Source organism: Dicentrarchus labrax, unplaced genomic scaffold (genome assembly GCF_905237075.1).
Source record: "Dicentrarchus labrax unplaced genomic scaffold, dlabrax2021, whole genome shotgun sequence".
Lineage (NCBI taxonomy): Eukaryota > Metazoa > Chordata > Actinopteri > Moronidae > Dicentrarchus > Dicentrarchus labrax.
This window is the reverse complement of record NW_026136710.1, coordinates 3450356-3470268: the sequence shown is the minus strand read 5'-3', so window position 1 is coordinate 3470268 and position 19913 is coordinate 3450356. Positions and strand designations below refer to the sequence as shown.

The window sequence follows — 19913 nt, the reverse complement described above, 5'->3', positions numbered from 1 at the left end:
TCTGGTCACAGACTCAGGAAAAAGCAAATCAGGGGATCTTTCTAACAAGGTAATTGACCTTTTCTGTGGGAAACCATATCAGACAGTCAAGTTATTATTCAAAGAAGAGTATTTTTATACTTTACATGTAAATTTGGCAAAAAGAGAGAACAGGGATCGGATCAGGAACCTGATAATCAAACATTTTGCAATAAAAAAGGTAAAAAAAATGTAATGGGTATATTGTTATTGGATTTATTCATTAATCATATAAAAAGTTTCACATTGAATACAGACATTTTCATTTTTCAGTAAAAAAAAAAAAAAAACTAAATATTTTTGTTGTTTCTTTGTTTTGTTTTTTTGCATTCTCATAAACGTTACATGGCAACCAGAGAAAAGGCTTCACTCACTTACAGTAACATCTGCCAGCACGAAAATGACGAGACACTCAGGACTTTCTTACGCTTTGTTAGAACTTTAAGAGGGATTGGTTTACCCAAATTACAGAAACAACTAAAACACATATTTTCTCACTTAACATCAGTAGTATGTTTCTAGGTCATGCAGGTGGCTTTTTATTTGATTTTCCAGTTTTGAGATATCCGTCTTTCATCACAGACCTCACAGTGAACAGTTTGCATTGGAACTACAGTATGTTGAACCAAACTCCCTACGAAGAGTGTTCACAGTGAGGTCTGTGGATTATCCAGAGCACAGGTTTTCAGAGAGATTAGAGAGATAGATTATTTTAATGCAGTCCTTGTAACTCCAGAATTTGCCTGAAAACCATCAAGTTTTTTGGTTTTTCTTCAGTTCTTCAAACAGGAAGTGCTAAAAGCTCATTCGGCATACTTTTAACAGTGTCAAATTTGCAAAACAAGGCTCAAATTCTGACAGCATATACATTTTAATCCTGGTTCAACCATTTAAAGCACTTTATTTGCTGAATAAAGTTTATAATTCTTATTCTTTGAGTAGACTGGGGTGTTGGGAAGAGGCACGTTTATATTAATTTACTCTGTGTTATCCTTGAAAACCCCTGACGGAGACTGGACATCTTTGTGTCAGTTTAGAGGTAGAAGCCACAGTTATTGCCAAAACCAAAATTACCAATAGTGAGAAATTATGGTTTGACTTAGGTGAACCGACCCTTTAAAACATACAGATAAATTAAATGTTAAGAGAACAGCATATTTACAAACGGTCTCGTATTGACCTGAGTCCTATGTGGAGTTTATCTGAGAGGAGGAACTACTGCTGCCGGAGCTCTTGGTCTTCTGCCCCCTGGTGGCACTGGGCTGCCGCTGCACTCGCTGGCTGGAGGCCTCTCTGCTCTTCTCGCTGTGGCTCGCTCCAGCTTTACTGCGCACTGCTGACACAAAGCGAGGAAACACACAGAGTTAAAGGAGCAGACGAATCACTTATCCTGACTGACGGCTTCACGTGCTCCAAACAGCATGGCAAAATGGAAAATGGAAAAGGGGGGGGGCAAGGTAAGAGGTACAAATGACGGACTGCATTTCACATACAGAGGAAGACATGGTTTTCTTACCTTCTATCACTTCACACACAAGAATAAAGTGACTAGAAAGCTACTGTGATCATTCACTGTGTTTCAAGAGACTATTAAAGACTGTGTTACATCTGAAAGGAGAAATGCATTCTTCCTCTTTCAAAGGGAACATTTAATTCCTAAGTTAAAAAACACTAAATTCAGTTCCTTCAGGGACTTTTCAAAGGCTTTTACTGTCTCACTTGGTCATGTAGGACCAGGAGCTTATGATGGCTAATGTTAACTAATATTGGCAGACTACAGATTATCCGCGCCAATAAGTTATTGACCTATAATGGGAAATGTATATGTTTCTACATTATTCTGATAATGAAATCATAATTAATTATAATGTATTTTGAATTCTTATGCAAATTAATGGAAATTAATGTATATTAGTTGGACCCATTTTATATATTATACCTAAAATAAAAAAATTTAATTAAATAAAAACACTTTTTCCCTTTTTATTTGTCTGTTTTGCTCAGACAATGACTTCAACCAGTTAGTTCAACTGCCAGTTATATTTTATATTCAGACTGAAAACATGACTAATAATCATTATTATGTTAGTGTGCAGTAAGATCTTGAAAGTAGTACCCCAACTGTGTTTAATGTAGAAATCATGTGAAGTTCCTGTTTTCCAGGAGATTTTAAGTACAACTATTAAGTCCAATATATCCAATAAAGTCCTGCTTTCACTGAAGGGTTTCAGGCTTTTTGAATTCAATTTTCCTCCGTCATACCTAACAGCCGTTCTGCTGGCTCAGCATATTTGTGGAGGAGGAACCGCAGAAAAATTACTTTTGGAATTTGTGAATCAATTCAGAAGCATACAAAATAAAAATGTCATTTCTTACGCGCCATATTTTTTCTTTATCCCCATTAATGAAGCATCTTGCTCTTTATAAATCAGGTAAGTTCAAACATCACCCACAACTTCAGGACTACTTAATAACTTTCTAGACACTTTGAACACACACCCGCCCAAGGTCTATAAGGTCTATAGCTCTTTCTAGTCTACACACACACACACATGCATGTACAGACATGCATACACACATAGTTTCCACTCTGCATAATTGTGAAATGAGGAAAACACAGCATGAAGTTGAAGACAAGCAAGCAGACAGATGGGGGTGTAGGACAAAGTGCACCAGAGGGGACCTTGAGAGTGAGGAGAGCTAGCGTCTTGGGGGCCGTAGACCACAATCTTAGTGTTCACCCTTGTGGCTCTGGGGCCAGACGCTGAGGGGGGAGCTGCAGGAGGCTTAGGGCTCTTTCCAGAGACCAAAGAGTCCTCTTCTTCGCAGAAAAAATAGAATTCAAGGGGGATAGAAAAGAAATTAGAAAATACCGAGACATGCACACAGTGAAGATCAGCTTCTAGTTTGTTTTTTTTTTCCTATATATCCTTGGTCTTCAGCCCACCTCCATTTAAGAGTAAAAAACCTCACTATGGAGTGGGTGGAGTGAAGAGGGATTTTAGTTGGTGGGGGGGGATTAAGGTGGTGCAGGGTGCAGGAAAAGAACCTCTGCTAAAGTCTGCACACTACTTAAGTGGAGGAATGTGAACATTTCACATGCTTGAAAAGGAAAGAGAGAACCAAAGAGCAGAGGAAGAATACAGAGAGCAAACGGAAAGTTACAGTCTGTCACAAAAAAAAAAAAGACATTTCAAACATTCAGAAAGTTGCTGCCTTTTCTAACTTTGTTACGGAAAGCGGGGAGCCTCTGCTCTGTAGACCTTGAGCTCTTTAAACGCTGTAGAAAGGGATCCTCTCTCTCTCTGTCTCTCTCTCTCTCTCATGCACGCACACACGCACACACCAGGACAAATCTAGCATTGTTTCAGCCAGACACACACACCCTCACGAAGCAGAGCGCTCCATCTTTTGTCATATTTTGTGTTGTTTCTGACTGCATTCCCAATATGACAGGAACACGACGAGCAATCTTTTCCACTGCAGTCACTTTCATAATGTTAATGACAGCTGCAATCCATTTCGTAAGTCCCACCCCCTTTTGGGACCAGGGTTAATATTCTCCTAACGCTAGGCTGCTCTATGTTGAAAAGACAACAGATACTCGTTCACGCTGCAGACACTGACCTCTGACCTCTGTAGGTGCTGTGGTGATGCTGGTCGTGTGGGAGGCGGCTGAAGACTCCATGCCGCTGCAGCTCTCAGCGACCCTCTGGCCTGCACACATCGCCTTCAGGGTCTGGAAGACCGCTTGAGGGGCCACGTTCATCTTTAACAGGTCCACTATGATCCTGGGAGGGCGAGAGGAGGAAGTGGCAGAATGTAAAATCAGAGATTCCTCCTGTTTATTACTTTATATGAGTGGAAGAAGAAGATCTTTCAGTCAAATAAAAGCACCAATACAACACTGTATAGAGTATATGTAACAAGTACTCCACTGCAATTAAAAGGCCTGAATAAAAATCCTATTTAAGTGAAAGTAAAGAAGCTAAATGAAAAGTATATTAAATGATTTGACTTTTTTTGAGGTAAACCGTCTGAGACGTTCAGAGGAGAAACGTCTCATTGGTGGAACTGCCGACACCTCATGGTCAGAAACCAAAGAGGTTTCATGTTTTTAAGTAACTAAAATCACAACGTTTTCCTCTGAGAAAAACTCAAGCAAAGCCTATCGCTACCTAGAGCTGCGACTAACGATTACTGTCATCATCTGTTCATCTGTGGGTAACTTTCTCAATTAATAACACGGCCTCAGGATCCTGTAAACACGTCACAGTGCGATTGTTTGGACATATACTGCAAATGATTCACGATTATGTGGGAAAGACGGTTTTTTGCATCACAAATTGAACTATTAACTATTAAAGTAATGAGCACTACAGCCCTTTATGATAAAGCTGTCCTGTCACACAGTTTGCATGTGGCCTCATTCTGGTTAACTGTGCAGCCCTGATACAAATACCAGTTGTTTGGTCCAGAAAATGTCATTAAACTGTTTCCCCAAAGCCCAGGATAACATCCTCAACCCAAATACAATCCGTCTCCTGCCTCCGAGGACTACAGAAGACACAGAGAGACCCTCACTTGAAGACCTCCTGGTCCACAGTGATCCCTGCAGCCTGGGTCAGTTCAAACAGCTCCGTTTCTTCCGCACTCAGCACTTTCTTCTTCTTGATGGCATATTTCTGCACGTTGCTGGTGACCACCAGCGCGGGAGAGTCCGGGGCGGCGGGAACCGGCTGCTGCGCTTGTTGAGACATCCGTGAGGGACACCTGAGTGGACGGAGGAGGACACGGTAACGTTAATACGGACTGTAATGCTGCAGCGGTTAGCGACATGGAGCGACTTGTTTCCACTTCCTCTCCGGACTATCAGCGAACACGTGACCAACGGAGCCGGAACGAGACATATAAAACGGATATTTAATTAAAATAAAACTTTTTATATATAATAATTACCGTTACGTTTGCTCTGATGAGCGTTTAGAGGTTCGTTGACCACAACACAACAGCTGGAGCCAGGCGAGGCGCGCCAAAAACACGTCATCCACAAAAAAAAAAAACCGCAATGTCCTATGGGAATTGTAGTCAGCAGAGTTTATTTTCGACGTAACAGAACTACTGTATGAAATTATGACCTTATATGAAAGATTACTATACATATTGTGGATTAATAAAATACTAAACTATAAAAATACTTCAGTAAAACAAGTAAAAGTGGAAATAAGAATTTAGGCCTAAGGATGTAAGTATAATCAGGAAAATGTACTTAAAGTATTAAAAGTATTACTGTTGTAGCTGGTTGAGGTTTTTTTTTAATTACACAAGGTCTAAATAAATAAATATCTACACACCTCAAGTCACACAAAAACAAGACCAAATTGAAAATAATAATGATAATAAAGGGAAAGCTTCCTGTTAGGTTATAGGTTATTAACACATACAAACATATCTGTACATACATTTACACCCATACTCATACACATATATACACGTACTCACACAGAAACACACACGTCTGCTGATTATTTCCTCCCTTAACCAACTGATTGTTTGGTTTGTCAAAACTTCACAGGGCTTGTTTTGTCCAACCAACAGTCCAAACCTTAAATTTACAAGAAAAAGCAGCAAATCCTGACATTTAGGAAGCTGGAACCATCAAATATGAAATGATCCGTTAACAGAACATCATATTTTATTAGCTCTTTGTGTGTTTTGTATGCAAACATCTTGTTAATTGTTAAAAATAACTAGTAAAAGACAAGAATTGTAAAAACAAAAGTAGAATATTTCCCTCTCTAATGTTGATGAGTGAGCACATTCAACCACTGTCTAAATCTAAACAGACAGAATATACTGTATACCTGTATAAATATATTTACTTTAAATAACCACTTTGCCCTCTTATACTATACTTATTGCACTTTTTGTATCTTTGTTCTTTTTCAGCTTTGTTGTTTTTGTTTTGGTTGTCAATGACTTCTTTTTCCAAGAGCTAATAAAGAAAGCATATTTCAGCCTATATTGTAAAGCTGATGCATCATAACACTTTTTATATGTGTGGATTTCTTTCAGTTATTTGTAATCTGTATGCAGGCTTATAATACAAAATACTGTACAAACGTTATTTTCATAAATGGATATCACAGAATTAAAGATGAAACTACGGCCTATATAAAATCCTCAAGATATGGGCCTTATTATTAAAACTATGTGATTCCTTAGAGATGTTTTGATTATTCTCAATCCCTCAGCTTTATGACATGTTATTACAAAGTTATCTAATTATATTTATTATTGATTTGTCTTTTCGTGTCCATTTTCTGTCTGAATCTGTCAGGTCAGAAAAGGTAACGTGTGTTGTGATGCCTGTTTGATTTTGTAAACTGTTTCTGAATAGAGGTTGCAGGTTTCTCTCTTTCTCTACAGCACAAATGATCTGCACTTTAAGTTTTAAGTTATATTTTAGTTATATTTTATATTGAAAATGTTTATTTTTATATTGAAAATTTGTATTTTTTTTTTTAAATGATTATGCTCTTACTGTTCTAGTTGTGTGTTACCTCAGGGAGTCGGGCAGAGTAAGATTTTCATTGTGCGTACTAGCCTTGTGTTTATACTGTGTGATAATAAACCTCTTTGGATCTACTCGGTGGCACTGCGCATGCACTTCAAAGGCGGAAGTAGAAGACGTCACAATGTGGCGAAATGTATGTTAAACCATCGGTATAACAACTGCAGGTTGGTACACGACAATTAAGTTCATGGTGTCCTAAATGGGGGAAAAAAAACACAAGAACAAAAGACGAAAAGGCGCCATTGTATGCTAACGGAGCTTAACGAGCAAAACCGGAAGTACACGTACGATTGTCCTCTCGCGTCTGCTCAGTCCTCTGCGCTGTCGTCCGAGAATGGCCGCCGCTGCCGCAGGAATAAACAAGCAGGGCGCCGTAGCGACGATGGAGCCCTGTATCCGACACGGGAGGGGAGCTACCGGAGGCACGGTTAAGGTTGTACAATGTTGTCCCTACAAATGCACAGCTGACAGCGGCGTGGCGTCCGCGGGCGGTCGAGTTTTGTTTGGTTAGTTTTAGCACGCAGACGGATCGGCGGCAGGAGCTAGCCGTCGTGGCTGCTCGGTTTTTGTTTTTTTGGGGGGGGGGAGGCTGCTGCGTTGGCGTTGCTGGCGCTGGATGCCAAGATCACGTCGAGTCTAGATGAGCTGCGTGCGAAAGTTGTATCGGAAGAAGGTTTCTGCGCACTTATAATGATGTAACGGGCTTGGCTTGAGATTTATTTATGCAGCAAGGCTGATGTTTGTGTGTGCTGCATGCTAACAGTGCTGGGTGGTTTTGTTTTTGGTTGTTTTGTGTTTTTTTTTGGCATCGCTTGCTGGCGTCTTGCACGGTAGCTGTGGTTGACTGCAGCTCCTCTGTGTGGTGGCACAGCTCAGTGGTCCTATTTAAAACCTGCTCCTCTTAATATTGTGGTAGCAGCTTTAATTTAAAGATCACAGTTAGAAAACAAGAGAGTTAACCACCTGAAATGCTGTGAGTCAAGGTGACTGCACCTCCCACTGAGATATTCACTGACTCTTGATCTAATGGACTCCTACAGTCTCTCTCTCTCTCTCTCTCTCTCTGTCTCTGCATAAATCACTTAAACTATGAAATCAGTGCCAGATATTAAATCTCTCCCTCCCTGCAGCAGTGGCTGCCACAGACAAGATGTTTCATCAAGGTTTGTGTGTGTGTGTTCATTTTCAGGTGCTGGAGTGTGGTGTGTGCGAGGACGTCTTCTCTCTGCAAGGGGACAAGGTCCCTCGTCTCTTGCTCTGCGGTCACACAGTGTGCCACGACTGTCTAACCCGGTTGCCCCTACACGGTCGAGCAGTCCGCTGCCCCTTCGACAGACAGGTCACTGAGCTGGGTGAGTGAGAGGATTACTGGAATAAAACATCCGTCTCCTGTTTGAATTTTATACATTTTAAGGCGTCTTTTTCTTTTCAATCGGCTTATCTTGGCCAGTTGTTTCAATACTTTGGATATTATGACATAAGACAGACCAGCTCTGCTCAGTATAACTCAGACAAGCCATGTGCGTAACGGTGATACAGCAGGCACAGAGGTATTCAGGCGTATCCTGGCATGGTAAAAAAAAAAGGATGTGAACTAGTTTCTAATGCTTTGGGACTCCGGAGAACCCGAGGCAGACACATCTGTCAGGTGACATGTCTCTCTGCCCGGAGAAAATCTGGAAGGTTTGTTGAGCATCTTCCCTTTCACTTGTCATCATATCAGGTCAAACCAGCAGAGAACCTTACGACACCGCCTGGGGAGCAGAAACTGCAGTTATTTATGAAAACAGGGACATCCAACCAAAGTTGTTTTAAAAAGCTTGTAACTTTCCTGGGAAGTCGTGTATAGATGTGAGGATAGATGTGTAAAAAAAAAAAAAAAAAAAAAAGCTAAATGTTTCTCTAATTATGCTCGTTTAAAGTTCACAGTTACAGTTCCATTTGTTGTGTGGTTCGTTAGTATACTGCTGCTATGACATGACAATTCCCCCCCCGGGATAAATAAAGGATCTGCTGTCACTGTAGCACACATTGTATGAGTTCTGCTCTAAATGAGAGTTGCACTAAAATTATTTTTGATTAGATTCAACTTATGTGTATTTGCTTGCGTTATATTCCAAAGTGCTAATTCCTACACACAATTCATCCATAGTAAACATGCATACTGCTACAGAAGTTTGTGTGTCCTGTTGAAAAGTCCAGTGTGTAACATTTAGGAGGATCTATTGTCAGAAATTTGGGTTTAAAATTCATAGCTATGTTATTATTAGTGTATATTCACTTGAATATAGGAATGTTCATGTTTTTAATACCTTTTTAGAAAGAGCGTTTTATCTCTGCAAACACTGCAGGTTTGAAGATTGTGTACTGTAGTCATGTTTTCTACAGTAGCCCAAGAAGGACAAACCAACCACTGGCTATAGATCGATATTTTTTGGCATTTTGTAGCCACCATATTTCACAGTTCTTTGTCGTTTACTCTGTACCGAGGGGAGAGCTCTTCACCTGCTGCTGTCTTCTTGTCTCAGACTGTTTTCCTTTTTTCCACACATGTTTAGGAGACTCTGGAGTTTGGGGTCTGAAGAAGAACTTTGCTCTGCTTGAACTCTTGGAGCGACTCCAGAATGGAGCTACCAACCAGTCGGGAATGGCGGAGGACGCCCTGAAAGGGATGGGAGAAGTAAGGCACCTGTGATTCCACTGTTCTTCTGCAGTCACCCTCTCTCCCTCTGCACGTCTCATTCACAGTTCTTCTCCTCATCTAGTGTATCATCCGCTGTGACGAGGACGAGAGCCACACAGCCTCTATGTACTGCACCGTGTGTGCCACCCACCTGTGTGCCGAGTGCTCCCAGCTCACCCACTCCACCCGCACACTGGCCAAACACCGCCGGGTGCCGCTGGCGGACAAGCCCCATGAGAAGACCCTGTGCCCGCAGCATCAGGTCCACGCCATCGAGTTCGTCTGCCTGGAGGAGGCCTGTCAGTCCGGACCGCTCATGTGCTGCGTGTGCAAGGAGTACGGCAAGCACCAGGGACACAAGGTAGTTCAAAAGAAGTTACGGCAACCGGTCTCACATTAGATGTACTCATCCAAAGCGAGGTGCTCATGTGTTCCCCAACTGTCCCTCCAGCATGCTGTTCTCGAGACCGAAGCTAATCAGATCCGTGCGTCCATTCTGGACATGGCCCACTGCATCCGCACCTTCACGGACGAAGTGTCCGAGTACTCGAGGAAGCTGGTGGGCATCGTGCAGCAGATAGAAGGCGGAGAGCAGATAGTAGAGGACGGAGTTGGCATGGCACACACTGAACACGTAAGATTGACTTCTTTTCACCTTAATCACTGTACCGCTGTATTCTGGTGGTTTCATGGTATATATTTATATATTTTTAATGACTGGGCCTTTTTATAGGTTCATAGTGGTTTATTCTACTGTCAGGAGTACAGAATATAAAAACATTTTAATGCCATTGGGTGTGCAGAATGTAAACTACTTTTTTTGTGCCAACTGCAACGTAGTAAAAACAGAACTTGAAAATAAAAATGACATGCCAACATCTTTAACACTTCTTTCTTTAAATAGTTGTGTAAACTGACATCAATATACGTATTCAAAGATATATTTCTCTAATGTTCTGTTGCATAAGAGAGAAACAAATGAGCTACAGCAGTTGTGGCAGATATGTGCCGGTAAGGCAGTAAATGAAAATATTAGATTACACAGGAAATTAAAACCAGTTTACAGGTTCATCCTTTACTTTGCCAAGCACTAGTACTTCTGTTGTGGCATAAACATGAGTTGTCCATCTTCTCTTTGTCAGGTCCCCGGCACAGCAGAGAGCGCACGTTCCTGCGTCCGAGCTTACTTCGCAGACCTCCACGAGACTCTGTGTCGGCAGGAGGAGATGGCGCTGAGCGTGGTGGACGCTCACGTCAGGGAGAGGCTGATCTGGCTGAGGCAGCAGCAGGAGGACATGACCATCCTGCTGTCTCAGGTCTCCACCGCCTGTCTGCACTGTGAGAAAACACTTCAGCAGGTAGGAGACACGAGCAGACACAGACACAGATACAGCGTCTTATCGAATCAGGCTGACGTGGCGAGCTTTCCCTTCCCGTTGTAGGATGACTGCAGAGTTGTTCTGGCAAAGCAGGAGATCAACTGTTTGCTGGAGACGCTTCAGAAGCAGCAGCACCAGTTCACAGAGCTGGCAGATCACATTCAGCTGGATGCTGGCATCCCCGTCACCTTCACTAAGGTACACACTCTCCTTGTCACAGCTGTTCCTGGACGTCGATCAGCCGGGAGTCCCGTCACTAAACAGAGCCCCTGTTTGGTCCAAATGTGTTACAGGACAACCGGGTTCACATCGGTCCAAAGATGGAGATCCGTGTGGTAACTCTGGGGCTCGACGGAGCAGGAAAAACCACAATCCTCTTCAAGCTGAAACAAGATGAGTTCATGCAACCCATCCCCACCATCGGTAAAAAGCATTTACAGTATAATCTGCTTACTTCTCCAGTGATGACACAAACACTTCTCTGAGTGTTGTTCTGAATAAAGTTTGTTTTCAATCTTTTCTTTTAAAGGTTTCAATGTGGAGACAGTTGAATATAAGAACTTGAAATTCACCATCTGGGACGTGGGTGGCAAACACAAGCTCAGACCCCTCTGGAAACACTATTATCTGAACACTCAAGGTACGATCTGCACTCTGCATACTTTGAATATGTTGGTTTCTGTGTCTAAATTACATTCAGCGTACTGTCTCTGACCTATAGCATGAGAAAAATCTTCCTGTTGACTTTTAGCACATTGTGGTAGACTGAAATTCTTCTCAGCAAAGTTTACTTATTGAAACCTTTTCCTTTTGTTGTTCTATTATATTTTTAAATCAAGTATATCTTTAGTTTGCGATAGGCATAAATTCTCTCAAAGGCAGCAAAGCAGTGAATTTGACCTTGATGGTGCTGGAGCAGCTCGTCTAGCCTGAGTGTGTCTGCACTAAGTACGGTGGAGCTCACTTGCATAACACAGAACTAGAGCAGCAACTCTGGTCAGAAAAAAAAGTACTATTAATGATTGCAACATGTGAATTATGCAACGATATGATGTAACAAAAGCCGACTTACTTGGAAACAGACATATTAGCCCGTTTCTGAGGAATGTTGACAGTTTTGCTGTCTGTTGGAGATGTTTGACCAAAGCAGGGAATCACTGTGTCTGTATTACAGTGTGTGAGTTGGTTAAACTCGATTATCACTATCACTGTGAAATACAGTCGAGGTCTATTCTATCCAGTGTATTGCATTCATAATGGTCATCCAAATGCATCCTTGAAGGAAATTCACCTCAGCAAAACCCTATTTTGGTAGATTTTTCCCTTCTTTTTTTAATGTTTGCATCATATTTGAGTGCTAAATGCAGTCTAACACTGAATACTGGAACATAAAGCTGCACCTCTCTTCCTCTCGTCCTGCAGCGGTGGTGTTTGTGATTGACAGCTGCCACAGGGACAGACTGATGGAGGCTCACAGTGAGCTGGCCAAACTACTGACGGAGAAGGAGCTGAGAGACGCCCTGCTGCTCATCTTTGCCAACAAACAGGTACTGGAACAATAATAATGATAATAAAATACAGATACATGCAATATCAGACACTGATGGACAAAGACGCACCATCTCACAGTGAGTGAGTGATGGGAATACCAGCTACAGTTCATTTAGTACCACTTCTGGCTTTTATAATTCAGCCAAATTTAATGATTGGTATTCATGCACATGTATCACTGATTTTATTCAATTTAATTATACTAAACCATTATCATATCCAGAATACATCATTGTACATTAAAAACTGAAATAATATAAAAACATCAAACACTATTACACGTGTATTTAATATTTTATTAATAGTAAAGTATGTGTTGTATGTTGGTGATAGGCACAGCATACATGGGTCTCGTTATTGTAATGTTACTACCAAAGGGAGGGAGAGATGGCTCTCAGACGGGAGCCGACCCGCTCAGGAACGACACATTACCATCGTGAGTTGTTTATCAGTGTGTGTGTGTGCAGGATGTTCCCGGCGCCGTGTCCGTGGAGGAGATGACGGAGCTGCTGAGCCTTCACAAGCTGTGCTGTGGGAGGAGCTGGCACATTCAGGGCTGCGACGCCCGCAGCGGGATGGGCCTCCACGAGGGGCTGGATTGGCTCTCCAGACAGCTGGTGGCCGCTGGTGTCCTGGACGTTGCCTAAATGTCACCTCCCTCTACATCGCTATTCTGGTCTGACTCTCTCCCTTAGTGACTGAACCCAACCCCCCCCCCACACACACACACACACACACACACACACACACACACACACACACACACACACACACCACTTCTAAACACTAACTTTTAAGACGAGACTGCAGCTTTAAGCCTGCCCTCTTCATCTTTCCTTCTTTGCGCACCATTGTTGGCAAAGAAAACAAAGATGTAAATACTTTCTCTAGCTTCATTGAAACATGGAAACTACAAAAATTTAAGGTCTGTGCAACCGGTTACACCCACCCTCTGAGAAATAAACCCACCAGCCACAAAAAAACTTCCCATCCTGCTTCAGTTCTAAGGCAGCTTTCAAGTTCTAACACATGGCTTACTTTAGTTTTTCTGTTCTAACCTTTTTCTTTATCTGGCATCCATAGCTAGTCGACTTCGGTCCAGTAAAATGTTAAAAATGCTCCTTGTGCCCTGCCAGAGTGGACTCTATCTGTATTTTCTATCTCACATCGTAACCACCACCGTATGTGACAGTAACCTCAACTAAACGCAGAGTAGTCTGTATTGTAATGATAGTATAATTTACGTACCTTCTTTTTTGTTGGCGACGCATCCGATAACCCTGAGAAATAACTACACTTCAGTGAATCCGCAGGCGAGATGGGGACAGAAACGTCCACTCTGGTGTGAACCAGCCCAGAGGACTTCCAGTGGCTTCAGACTGATGGTCAAATGTTCAAATTTTGACTGTTTTGTTTTCTCACTTTGCCTTGACATCTAACGTAAGCAATAGCAGTCGATGTTTCATGGGATCTTTAAATTATGTGTACAAGTTTTTTTTTTTTTTTTTAAGTGTACCGTATGAACCTATTTAATGCCACAGCTGGTCTTGAAATGGCGAACCAGTAGACTTTAGGTTGGAGTGTAGTGGTTTTCTGTTACACAACTGTTTACTGAACTTATTTATGAGCGGGAACATGGACGTTACTTTTGAGGCTTTTTTCGTGAGAGATTCAGAGTCTTTACGCACCGATTCTGCCTCCGTTTTGTGGAGTGTCCCGCACGCAGAATTTGTGGAATGCACTTGTTTGCCGCCTCACTACCACTTTTCACTTGGAAGCAAATTAACTATCTGCTGTTTATAAGTAGACTCTGAATATTAATCTCACCGCAAAAACAAAATGTCTTGTGAAAATATTCCTATTTAAACATCTCACAAGTCCAAGTTTATCTGTCCGGAGTGCAGGTACACCTTTAATCTACAGCCTTCAGTAATAATGTAATGTGAAACTTAGTGAAGCATTAAACCTAACACTGACACTTGTCTTGTTATTAAGGAAACCATCGTTTGACTTTGATTTAATCTTTATTCATTGCTATGTAATGTTTACTACTTGTATCTATGTATAAAAATGCAAATAAAAAATAAAAAAATGCACGTGTGAAAAGCCTTTCCACATAGTTTGTGAAAACATTTCCATTTGTTTTTGAACTGTAGAAGCACAATGCGCGTTGAAACCTTTGTTACCAGTGGACTTGATAATGGCTTTTGTAAATTATTCATAATGTGATGCTGTAAAATAAACTAACTGACCTTATTTGTCTGGCTGGTGGCTTTTTCTTTGAGGTCATTAACTTCATTAACAGTGATCATTGAACTGAAAACTCTCCACTGCAACTAACAGACATTGTCACTACAATCATACACAAAGCTTTCTTTAATAACTCATTCTGGTAAAAAACAAACATCACTGTACAGGACGCGATGAAGACGTTGGATCACTTTACGGTGATGTTGATGATGCTGATGTCTTCGTACGGTTTGTCGGTCTTGGGGTTCACTTTGACGTTGGAGATCCTCTGGACGGCCTCCATGCCTTTCGTACACCTTCCAAACACAGTGTGCTTGTTGTCGAGCCAAGGCTGGGGGGGAGAGAGAGAGAGAGGCATCAGCACATTAAAACCACTAATGACCAGGAGGTCAACTGTTGGATTTTTAGATTTAGTTGAAGCCTAAATTACTATTTTGAGTATAAAAGACCCTGGAAGTGTGTGGGACTTTAATTCTTAAATTACATCCTGATCCCCAACAGGGGTTGCAAAGCATCACAGAAGGGCGATGAGGAACTTTCAATTTTAAGAAACTTTTTTTTCCCCATACATTTCTGTTAAAAGTGATTTTAAGACTTCCTTTTTTTGTCAATTTTTGCAACATTTTCTAGACTAATCGACATGAACATATTTCCTTCCTTTTTTTTTATCATTTCAAATGGTCTCATTCAGCTTTTAATAGTATATTCAACATATTGATTTAATATTCATAAGAGAATATAATTACAGAAATAGTTGGTAGAATGGTAGACTAATTATTTTTTTTAGCATCTTTAATGTTGGGCTGTAGTTTTAGTTTGAGTTTGTGAACTACTACTGAGGGAACTTACCGTGGGTACGACAGTGATGAAGAACTGTGAGCCGTTGGTGCCGGGGCCTCCGTTCGCCATACTGAGCGTGTACGGGCGGTCGTGCCTCAGTGTGGCGTGGAACTCGTCCTCAAACTCTCCTCCCCAGATGCTCTCCCCTCCCATCCCTGTGCCCGTGGGGTCTCCGGTCTGAATCATAAAGCCCTGCACACAGGAAAGGCACAGGATTTAGACACAGCGTAATGCGGAGTCAGGTGATTATAGCTGGAATACGTCTCACTAACCAGATAATAAAACTTACTTTGATTACTCTGTGGAATATGTGGCTGTTGTAGTAGCCGTTCCTGCTGTGGACACAGAAGTTCTCCACCGTTTTGGGACATCTAAAATAAAGAAAGAAAGAACAGTGCTGTTTATATCTTGAATTATATAAAGTGAGACTTCTTAACAAAGCCGTAATGTTCTCAAAAACTTACTCCACTGGGAAAAGCTTGATGTGGATGTCTCCCATGGTGGTGTGGATGATGGCACTGTCAGACACCCTCTTGGGGCCCTCGGCCTGCGTGGCGGCCATCACCTCTTCCTTCGAGGGCTTCTCATTAAAGATGTCTCTGTCTGAGTCTGCGCTCTTTGTATCCTCGGGTTCTCTCTTTGAGAACTTCAGTTAGGGAACAATAACAAGGTGTTAGGGCAGGGAGCGGTGGAGGGAAAAGCTGTATGGTTGTAACGTGAACGTGATCTCACCATGTAGAAGCGGTTCTTCTTAAACGCGGTGCAGAATATGGTGGGGTCGGGCAGCACGTTATCTAAGGCGGGGTTGTCGGACGCCTTCATCTCCACGGTGGGCGCCACGTGCATGGCCTTCGCAACCCCCTGGAACAGACTCAGCTGGACCACACGAATGTTCTCCAACTTGCCGAGGATCCGCACACATCTGGGGGACGAGATCCAGTCGCATTCATGTTATTAGACACAAAGCGAAGAGGGAAGTCACAGAGGTCAGGGTTCTTGCGAGAGAGAGACACAGGGGCCCCGAGATCCTTGATGAAGTATGGAACTCAAAACCAACCAAAAGTTTAATCTTGGACCCTGCGACTCCCATAACACGTGGATTCAAAATCAATGAGGCTGAACCACAGATAATGTCTTTTTTAAGCATTCTTCTAGTAAAAAAAAAAAAAAGTGCCTACATTACCCACAATGCAACCTGACTAAGGACAGTTAGAGATACAGTTGTGTCATACTAATAGCAGCTGACATAGCTTTGAGATGAGGAGCAGAGGACTGGTAAGATCCCTTCTTTCTAACTCCACACCAATTTTATTTATTTCAAAACTTCAGCCCCAGCCAACGCCGACTCAAGTGACATCACTTGAGGCATATGAAGAAGTACCCTTCAAGACCTTTACAAACAGATTAATGTGTAAAATTCGCCTTTAACTGTCAAAAAATGAACAAGGTGCTGTCCTGACGCATCAAGTGGCACCTCCACTTAACATTAGATATTAAAGAAATACACTTCTACGAAATAAAACGTTCATCTTCAGGGAAAAAAGCTCGTCCACACAGCAAACGTCACATATTTGATGAGACAGTTGACTGAACAACTTCCTGGGGAAAACCCTGAAGCACACTGACTTTCATACAGCCGTACCTGTTGGTTTCCACGTTGATGACCTTGATGCCCAGCATGGTCCCATAGAGCACAAAGTGGCCGGTCTCATCAAAGATGATGTTTGTCAGTCTGATGCCGTCCACCTTCTCCAGCTCTCTCTCCACAGCCATTCGCCTCCCGAACTCCATGTCCGGCAGCTGCTGCCTCATCTGCTGCAACTCTGTGAACATCTGACGTATAAAGCGGCTGCGATAAGCGTGTGAGTCAGCCACGTCAGTAAAGACGGAGGCTGAGCGGGTGTGCGAGGACTTACCGTTAATGATTCGTCGAACACTCTCATCAGTTTTCCTGTCAGGAAGCGGAAGATCCTGACTTTCCTGTCAGAGGCAATGGTGGCCATTTTCTTCCCGTCGGGAGAGAACGCGAGACTGGTGGGATAGGTTTTGTGTTTCGCAAATTCATACAAGTCTGTGTCTGTTTTGTATTCCCATTGCACGTATCTGGGGAACTTGAATTCGTTCCGGAGGCCGGTCCAGTATTCCAGCATTCCCGCCTTGTCGGCAGAGACGATGACTCGAAATCTGGGATTCAGGCGGATTTGGGACAGCGGCGAGGAGTGCATCTTGTCGAAGACGTGGAGGGGCTGGTTGCTCCCCCGTCCGTCGTAGACGAAGATCTTCCCTGTGGATTTTTCCGAGCAGGCCACCGTGGATATGGCATCCCCGGGATTGTAGACCCATTCACTCTGGCCTGGGTGAAAGCTGCGCAGAAGAGAGGGAATATTTCACATTGGGAGAGAGGTGTCACTGCATCGTCGTAAAAGCCTTTCTGTCTTTCATGTGTACCACATTACACGTGGATTCATTTGGGATTTAAACTCACCCCAACTTCAGCATATTGATCATGTCAAAGTTGACAACATCAAATACTTTCATGGCCTGATCATCACCAACAGAACAGAGAAGGGCCCCTTCAGCACTGACTGCAATGCTTTCGATCACACCTGCAGGAAGGGAAGGAGCACCGTACAGTACATATAAAACAACAGGAACTGTGTTATAAAGAAACTGAAAGATTGGGATGGATTCAACGCGTACCGAGATGACTTCGAAAGTGTTTGACAAACTCTATTCCCTCTTCCTCCTTCTTCTTCCAGAACTTCACGTGGCCATCTTGGCTGGCCGTGATAATGAAGTCAGTCCTGAAATAAATAAATAAAAAGACTTTAATAAGAAACAAAGCCAGGGGCAAAAAAGAGAAATAAAGTAGGGCTGAACAATGTTCTAAAAAAAAAGATCAGGTGGAAAAACGGTTGAATTTAGCCACTGTATTTATCGAAGCACACGGGTATTCATTTTAATTTTTAATGTTTGCACAGTGTTGTTGATGAGTTCTTCTGGCTGTGGATTGTTTTCGTGAGATGTAACACATGTAGGTCGTGACTGACAACACGTTTTACTACTTATATAGCGGCTTTCTAGTCTTCTGACCACTCACAGTGCTGTACGCCGCATGTCACATCCACCCATCTGCACACATTCATACACTGACGGCAGCGGCTGCCATGCAAGGTGCCAACTGCTCATCCGAAACAGAAACTAAGGACATCCATACACAGATTCACAGGATTGGGAGAAATGTGGGGCTCAGTATCTTGCTGAAGGAAACTTTGACATGCAGCAGGAGGAGCCGGGGATCGAACCGCCAACCTTCTGATACGATATCATGCTCCATTATCAAGGCATTAATGATAGACTGTTTATGAACCAGGGTGTTTTTCTTATGGTCTTTTATGCCAGTTTGCATTTCCATATTCTATTGAACAATGTCCTCACTGTCTATTGCCTGATACTATCTTATAACACTGTAGTTAAAAAGATGAATCAATGAACAGTCTCTTGAAAAGTCCCCTGTTAATGATGTTTTAACAAACCTCTGAATGCTGGATTGGTAAATAGTGATGGTGATTGGTGCTCCGGACTGAGCCAGACCTTCTTTACATTACATTACTGTCTCACTGTCTCACTGTCTCACCCTGCAGCCCTCCTCTGTTAGTTATATGTGAGTGGTGGGGGGGGGGGTTGAACACACTCTTCATTACACAATCACTTACTTGGAGCAAACTATGTGTGTGATAACGTCTCTGTGCATGTAGCTCCGCTCGTACATCGCAGCCGAGGGGAGGTTGTCCAGATAAACGCGCTCAAACTCGAGCACTGAGGAGGGGGGGGGGGGGGGGGAGAAAACAACAACAACAACATCAACATCCAGGAGTTAGCGGGAGTTTGGTTAGCGTCGTTAGCATTGTTCAGCAGATGAATGAAAATGTGGCCACAGACACGGACCTTTCCTTTTCTTGGACTTTGAAGCTTCGCTAGGCATGGGCCCGACCCACTCCTCCTCCTCCTCTTCCTCCTCTTCCTCCTCTTCTCCTCCGTCCTGAGTATCATCTGCTTTTCGCTTAAGCTCCACATTGTTTTCTGCCTCCGCCATTGCTGCAATCTTCCGTGTGTGTGTGTGTGTGTGTGTGGTCCTTTCCGGTCTCCGCTACTTCCGTTGAATTCTCTCTCTCACTGGGTTTAACTTCTTTATAAACTGCCATGTTTTTGTAAAACTAATCGGTTATTTGCTCTGTTAATTCTTCTGAAGATTGTATTTTTTTTTCTTCTCCTCGTTGTTCCTAAGCTGTTCACTCGCTATACACACAGATTCAGGAGCAACAGCGTCCACAGTTTAAATTCTATATTTTCCCGAGATAAATCAGCGTCGCTACACGGGGACGACAGGCTTTTTTAAGAATGTATTTATCGAAGTTTAACCTTTTAAATTCAGGGATTTAAATCAGGTTTGCTGTAGTGGAACAAAAGTACTGCGTTGTTTCTGAGGGTGTGTTGTGATGGAACACTTGGGTCAAACCAAAAGCCGCCTTTAGGGGTGTCTGTAATATTTCTTGGGGTTATGTGTCGCTCTCATGTGCAGAATTATAATCTTGTGAGTTAACTATTCGATAAA

General features: G+C 42.6%; 3 protein-coding genes across 9 annotated transcripts; 1 reads left to right on the top strand and 2 right to left on the bottom strand.

The window, feature by feature from the left end:
• Window positions 1–218: 218 nt before the first annotated feature.
• mzt2b (mitotic spindle organizing protein 2B) lies at window positions 219–7022 on the bottom strand. 4 transcript variants are annotated; one of them, XM_051412006.1, is made up of 5 exons: window positions 6884–7022; window positions 4603–4791; window positions 3646–3809; window positions 2702–2839; window positions 219–1351 (listed from the first exon to the last, which is right to left on the bottom strand). In XM_051412006.1, the coding sequence occupies exons 2-5, from the start codon at window positions 4776–4778 to the stop codon at window positions 1206–1208; spliced, it is 624 nt and encodes a 207-aa protein (XP_051267966.1). In that variant the 5' UTR covers window positions 4779–4791; window positions 6884–7022; the 3' UTR covers window positions 219–1205. The 4 variants fall into 4 exon arrangements, with proteins under 4 accessions (XP_051267966.1, XP_051267965.1, XP_051267967.1 ...); XM_051412005.1 differs by lacking the exon at window positions 6884–7022 and adding an exon at window positions 4978–5090; XM_051412007.1 differs by lacking the exon at window positions 6884–7022 and adding an exon at window positions 4978–5090 and having other exon boundaries at window positions 2702–2836.
• On the top strand, window positions 6706–14464 carry trim23 (tripartite motif containing 23). 4 transcript variants are annotated; one of them, XM_051412003.1, is made up of 11 exons: window positions 6706–6759; window positions 7785–7947; window positions 9154–9275; window positions 9361–9639; window positions 9730–9912; window positions 10421–10636; window positions 10721–10855; window positions 10951–11080; window positions 11187–11297; window positions 12080–12204; window positions 12661–14464. In XM_051412003.1, exons 3-11 carry the CDS (start codon window positions 9243–9245, stop codon window positions 12853–12855), a joined length of 1407 nt encoding a protein of 468 aa, XP_051267963.1. In that variant the 5' UTR covers window positions 6706–6759; window positions 7785–7947; window positions 9154–9242; the 3' UTR covers window positions 12856–14464. The 4 variants fall into 4 exon arrangements, with proteins under 4 accessions (XP_051267963.1, XP_051267961.1, XP_051267960.1 ...); XM_051412001.1 differs by lacking the exon at window positions 6706–6759 and adding an exon at window positions 6925–7028 and having other exon boundaries at window positions 12676–14464; XM_051412000.1 differs by lacking the exon at window positions 6706–6759 and adding an exon at window positions 6925–7028.
• Window positions 14465–14566: 102 nt separating this feature from the next.
• On the bottom strand, window positions 14567–19420 carry ppwd1 (peptidylprolyl isomerase domain and WD repeat containing 1). Its single transcript, XM_051411999.1, has 11 exons — window positions 19247–19420; window positions 19015–19117; window positions 17999–18102; window positions 17784–17904; window positions 17215–17662; window positions 16941–17131; window positions 16031–16220; window positions 15763–15944; window positions 15588–15669; window positions 15308–15490; window positions 14567–14789 (listed from the first exon to the last, which is right to left on the bottom strand). The coding sequence occupies exons 1-11, from the start codon at window positions 19392–19394 to the stop codon at window positions 14646–14648; spliced, it is 1896 nt and encodes a 631-aa protein (XP_051267959.1). The 5' UTR covers window positions 19395–19420; the 3' UTR covers window positions 14567–14645.
• Between the last annotated feature and the right edge of the window lie 493 nt (window positions 19421–19913).